Source organism: Sciurus vulgaris (assembly GCF_902686455.1).
Source record: "Sciurus vulgaris genome assembly, chromosome: 2".
Classification (NCBI taxonomy): Eukaryota; Metazoa; Chordata; class Mammalia; order Rodentia; family Sciuridae; genus Sciurus; species Sciurus vulgaris.
This window is the reverse complement of record NC_136462.1, coordinates 82,235,018-82,241,149: the sequence shown is the minus strand read 5'-3', so window position 1 is coordinate 82,241,149 and position 6,132 is coordinate 82,235,018. Positions and strand designations below refer to the sequence as shown.

The 6,132-nt window shown below is 34.8% G+C and overlaps 1 protein-coding gene across 1 annotated transcript; it reads left to right on the top strand.

The window, feature by feature from the left end:
- Positions 1 to 287: 287 nt before the first annotated feature.
- On the top strand, positions 288 to 1,229 carry LOC306653671 (olfactory receptor 4F6-like; the record flags this gene model as incomplete). Its single annotated transcript, XM_079126674.1, has 1 exon — positions 288 to 1,229. The coding sequence occupies one exon, from the start codon at positions 288 to 290 to the stop codon at positions 1,227 to 1,229; it is 942 nt and encodes a 313-aa protein (XP_078982800.1).
- Between the last annotated feature and the right edge of the window lie 4,903 nt (positions 1,230 to 6,132).

Genomic DNA, 6,132 nt, shown 5'->3' with positions numbered 1-6,132 from the left:
ATTAAAGATATTCACTATCTGGATACGCCATTAGCCTGCAAACTGGCTGAAGCCAGAATCAATGTTCTACTTCCACTTCTATACTCATGGTGAATAGTAGTTGACTGGATAAATAAATGCACTGATTTTTCAGAATATGTTATCAATGTTTGTGAAGATTTCTTTCTTAATTATTCACTTTATAAAAGAATTTAAATCTACTTCAATATTTATTGATGATTGATTATTTTCTTACTGATTTGTTTTCGGTGTTTTAGGTAGCAGACACAAAAAGGAAAGAAAACCAAATGTATGAATCCAATTTCTCTGAAGTTTCTGAATTTATCCTGCTGGGACTTTCTACCTACAGACCAGTGCAGCATTTCCTCCTTGCCTTCTCTACAGTGTTTTATCTCACAATTATTCTGGGAAACATCCTTGTTGTATTCACAGTGACCTTTGACCCTCATTTACATTCTCCCATGTACTTTCTTTTAGCTAACCTTTCATTTATCGATTTGTGTTTTTCCACCTTGGCAGTTCCTAAAATGATTCATGATCTGTATTCTGGGCATAGAACCATATCATTCCAGGGGTGTGTCATTCAGATTTTTGTCCTTCATATCCTGGGTGGATCTGAGATGGTGCTCCTGGTAGCCATGGCCTTGGACAGATATGTGGCCATCTGCAAGCCCCTCCACTACCTGACCATCATGAGCCCACGGATGTGCAGTTTGCTTCTGTCTGGCGCTTGGCTTATTGGTATCATTCACTCAGTAATCCAGTTAGCTTTTGTTGTCCATTTGCCTTTCTGTGGTCCTAATGAAATAGATAGCTTTTACTGTGATCTTCCCTGGTTTATCAAATTGGCCTGCATAGATACCTATAGAATGGAATTCTTGGTAACTGCTATCAGTGGGTTCATTTCCTTAGGCACCTTCTCCTTGCTGATCATCTCCTATATCCTCATCCTGTTCAGTGTATGGAAACGCCCTTCAGGTGGCTTGTCCAAGGCCCTCTCTACCCTTTCAGCTCACATCTCTGTGGTGGTTTTGTTTTTTGGACCGTGCATCTTTGTTTATATGTGGCCATTTCCCACAGTGCCAGTGGATAAGTTTCTTGCCATTGTGGACTTTCTGATCACACCCATCCTGAATCCTGTCATTTACACCATGAGGAACAAAGACATGAAGCTGGCAATGAGGAGACTGATTGGTCAGCTCCTGGGTCTGAGGAAAATTTCCAAATAACTTACAAGAACTCAAGTGGTACCTTCTATAAGCTGTACTGTAAACATAAGTGTTTAAAGGACTGGTATCTTGTGACATTTTTTGTCCCTATTCTAGCAGCTTGAAAACCTTGGATAGTTTATTTGAAGTTAATGACCAATAATGTGGTTGTATATTTACTTGGTTTTCTGTGGGTGCTTTTACATATTTTAAGAGCTGATAACACTTTTTTGTGTTGGTCACATTTTAATTACTCCTGAGAAAATCTAAAAGTTTTATAAATTTCAAAGTTTTGTGTATATTTGTAGTACTGGTATAAGTTAATGTTTTCCTGTTTCATTAAGTTAAAAAATATTTACATCTAAAGAGGAGAATTGATTGTCTTCACAGTTGCTTTTTTGGCAAGCAAAGTAGTTCATAGTCTACACTGATTTGGGTTTGTTTTCCTTCATTCTGTACTTTATTACTTATGTTAATAAATACATCCAGTTAAAAATTATTTTTGAAAAAATGTTTTTAATATAGTAAGCACTGTTTAATATTTATATATGCATAAAACAATCACATTGAAAAAGGAACACATTTTAGTATTTTGAGTGCCATTTTGGTATCTACTTATAGGAATCCAACATTAGTTTTATTTCTCTCATCCTTGAGTTAATCACGCCTTTTAAATGTGTACTCAAATAAAAAGGTATGGATTTGGAAGTAACAGTCAACCAATAAAGCAATACTAGATTGGGATTGAAGAAATGTTAAAGAGAGAACCTCAGATGTGAGCTTGCCCATAACTGGATCCAGTGCAGGACCAAATACCACATCGTGTGCAACCAGAAAGTCTGTGATTTTGAACATCCAGGTTTGGGAAACTGACCAACACACAGAGCAGCAAAGTTCCTTTGGTTGATATTATATTCTTAAAATGAGATAAAATTTGCTTTTCTATGATTTTCCCACTGGGTGTTTATTTTGTAATCTGGCATTGTGCATAATAAATTATCTTCCACATTGTTCCCTCTTTTATTCTTTAAAAATCAAAATAATCTTACTAAGGTTAAAGATTCTGTCTGAGGCTAAACATATGAATCTCACATATTTTTATTTAATTCAATTTTTACCCACTTTAATTCTTTTTAAATGATACATAAGAAGAAAAGTTGTATATATCAATGGGGTACCATGTAATGTCTAATATGTATATATGCTTTGTAATGTTTAAATCAGGTTCAATGTATTTCTTTCCACAAACATTTCTCATTTCTTTAAGGTGAAAACTGAAAATTCTTTCTTCTAGCTTTCTCAAATATATAGTATATAATTTCTGTCAATAGTCATAATACTGTGCAATAATATTCCAGAACTTCCTGTTCCTGTCTAACTGTATGTTAATACTGATGGATCAACTTTTCCCCACCCGACATCCACCAATGTCTCTGGTTTCTGGCAACTGCCATTTCTTTCAGATTCATTTTTTAAAATCCACACATGAGTGAGAGCCTGTGATGTTCGTCTTTCTGTATCTGACTTATTTTACTTAACATAATTATTTACAGTTCCACCCTTATGGTTGCAAATGACAGGCTTTCATTCATTTGTGACTCAATCACATTGTGCATCCGCATCCCATTTTCTTTTTTTTACTAATCAGTTGAAGGACACTGCAATTGTTCTGGTTATGATGAATAGTAGTGCGCTTAACATGGGGGTGCAGACATTTCTCTGACACACTGATTTCATTTTCTTTGGAAAAATATCTAGTAGTAGAATTGCTGAATCATAGGGTAGGCCTATTTTTAATTTTTAAAAGAAAACTCCATACTATTTTCAATAATAGCCAAACTTATTTAAATTTCCACCAAGAGTATAAGAAGGTTCACTTTTTCCCACATCTTTGCTCATGGTTCTTATGTTTAGTCTTTTTGACAATAGCCAGTCTTGCCTCAGTGAGGTCATATCTCATCATAGTTTTCATTTGTAATTCTTTGATGACCAGTGATTTTGAGCATTTTTTGGTACCTGTTTGTTGGTTATTTACATGTATTTTTTTTTTAGAAATGTCTATTTAGATCTATTGTCCATTTTAATCAGATTATTTGATTTCATTTTACTATTTTTTTCTTGATACTTTATATATTCTGGATATCAATCATTTGTCAGATGTGTGCATTGCAAATATTTTCTACTATTCTGTAGGCTCTTTCTACACTGTGTTGTTTCCTTTACTGTATAGAAACTTTTTAGTTTGATGTAATCCTATTTGTCTAATTTTTGCTCTGTTTGCTGTGCTTTTGGATCTTGTCCAAAAAAGACCTTTGCCCATTCCAAGTGCTAAAGAATTTCCCCTTTGTTTTCTTCTGGCAGTTTCTGTTTCAAGTCTTACATCTAGGTCTTTAATTCATTTTTGTTTGAGCTTTGTAACTAGTGAGAGACAGGGGTCTATCTTCATCCTTATGAATGTAGATGTTCAGTTCTCCCATTAGATTTAATGAAAAGCCTCTCCTTTCTTCAGTGGGTGTTCTAATGATGTTTGTTGTAAATCAATCGACTGCACATGTGTGGATTTACCCCTAGGCTCTTTCTTCTGTTCCACTGATCTACGCATCTGTTTTTATGCAATACTATATTTTGATTTCTATAGTTTTGTAGTGTTTTGAAGTCAGGTAAGTTAATGCCTCCTGCTTTATTCTTTTTCTTCCTGGTCAGGTGGATTCATAGGCTTTGCCCCAGAGTTGAGTGAGGTCCCTCCCTGGCACCACCACATTCCATGTCCTGAGCCTGAGAAGACATGCTGCTCATTTTCCCTGTCAGGTGGTGAAGGAGCACATGCTCCATTTTGAAATGGCTAGTGGCTTGACTCCTGCCTAGGTGGGGACTTGGCTTTAAGGTTGCAAAGGTCATTTTGGGGGCTTTCTGTTGGACAAGCAAAGGCTATGCTCCAGAGTTATTTAGGGTCTTTGACATGGTTATGTGCCTACTGAAAAATGTTTAAAATAAAACCATATTTGGGTAATAATTCTAGAATGTACATAGTATTATAAGGACAGGTAAAACATTTCCTAAAGCAGACACTACTATAGTCTTAAAATGATTAAAATCATACAGTGTATGTTTCCAGATCAGTATGGCATTAAGTCTGAAATAATTAACATAGTTAACCAGGTTACATCCATATATTTTGAGAGTATGTTGTCTACTTAGAAAAACCCTGAGGGAAGAGGAAGAAATGATAAGGATATAATGCAGTATATTATTTTCTGAATGAAAGTAAGTAGCATGAAAAATTTCTGTAATGTGAGCTACACAACAGGGTTGTAGGATACACAATCTATGTAAACAAAGTCAAATGTGGAACAGGTCGAATTTGAAATAAAAATGATACCTTTTATTTTATAAGAACTTTTATAATAATGTTCTTAAAATAAAATACTTTGATATTTTATTTGATAAATAAACAATAAGTAATAAAATCTAACAAAACTGTCACAAAATCTGTATGACAAAAATTCCCAAACTTTGATGAAAGAAGTCAAAGATAATTCAATAAATGGAGGGTTTTTTCCCATGTTTATGGATCGGAAGACTCAATATGGTTACGATGTCCATTCCCACATCATTCTTTGTCTGTTCTATTCTTTGCATCAAAGTATCATTGAAGTTTGAATGTAGTTATTTTGTGTGTGGAGCAAGGTGCACTGTCTGGGGACTGGGTTCTCTACCTTATGATCCTGCAGTGTCCTGGGAGTTTCCCAGCACCTCACAGGAAAGGGGGAAACAACAATAACAACAAAAGCAAAAGATGGACAGCATTAAAATAAATACTTGGTGCCTACTATGACATTTGCTGCAATAATTTCCACAAAACCAGGAATGGCAAACCCAGCAATTGCCAACAGCAAAAACAATAAATAGCTGCAAATAGCTTTGGCATTAAAGTAAACAGCAGGTATCACCTATGTTATCCACAGTACTAATAACTGCAACAACATGAATGGTTGTGGCAGGAGCTATACATACCAAATAATTCTAAAAGATGTAAAAATACCAGATTGTCTAAGGTTTGTATGGTAAAGATTTTCTCTCATTCTGCAGGTCCTCTCTTCATGTTATTACTTCCCTTGCTCAGATTTTTATTTTGAGTTCATCCCATTTATTGTTTCTTGATTCTTAGAAGTCTTGTTAAGGAGATCAGTTTCTAAGATGACATGGTGGAGATTTTGACTGACTTTATTACCCTGTATGCATGCATGCATGATTACACTACTTTTGTGTCTGCAAAATTTTCAGCCTGTGGAAGGAGAAATTGTGCTCCATTTGGGTGCAATTTTTCTGAATGCATTCCACTTTCATATATAACTAATTGGAAATGATTAAAAATATTTTTTTAACAAAAAATATGTAAAACTACAGTTCATTAATAGAAAAAAATATGATAGGAAGGTAAAAGAAAGTTTAGAGGTAAAGAGAGAATAAGAGAATTTGTTGATTACAGGAAGAAGAAAGGAGAGAAACCACAACAAGGGAAACAAGCAATAGCAAAACAAAACAAAAATTCCTAACCTTCAAAAGACAAAACAAAGAGAAAAAATTATAGATGCTAAGAATGAGAAAAAAGAAACAAGTGTAGATAGAGATATCTCTATGTATTTATACACACACACACACACACACACACACACACACACACACACACACCTGTATGGTATACATCCACAAACCAATCAACACTGCAAGAATACCAAAAAAAAAAAAAAAGAAAAAAGAAAAAAGGGAAAAATGATTCTTAATGGAAAATGAAGGATCTTTCTCCACTGAGGTGGCAAAACTGTCACTGAGGATGGAGGATCATTGTGAATTCCCATTGTCTTTTCATTTCTTCTTGGGCTATGTACGCTTTAGCGCAAGGGCTCGGAGTTGTTAAACTCTT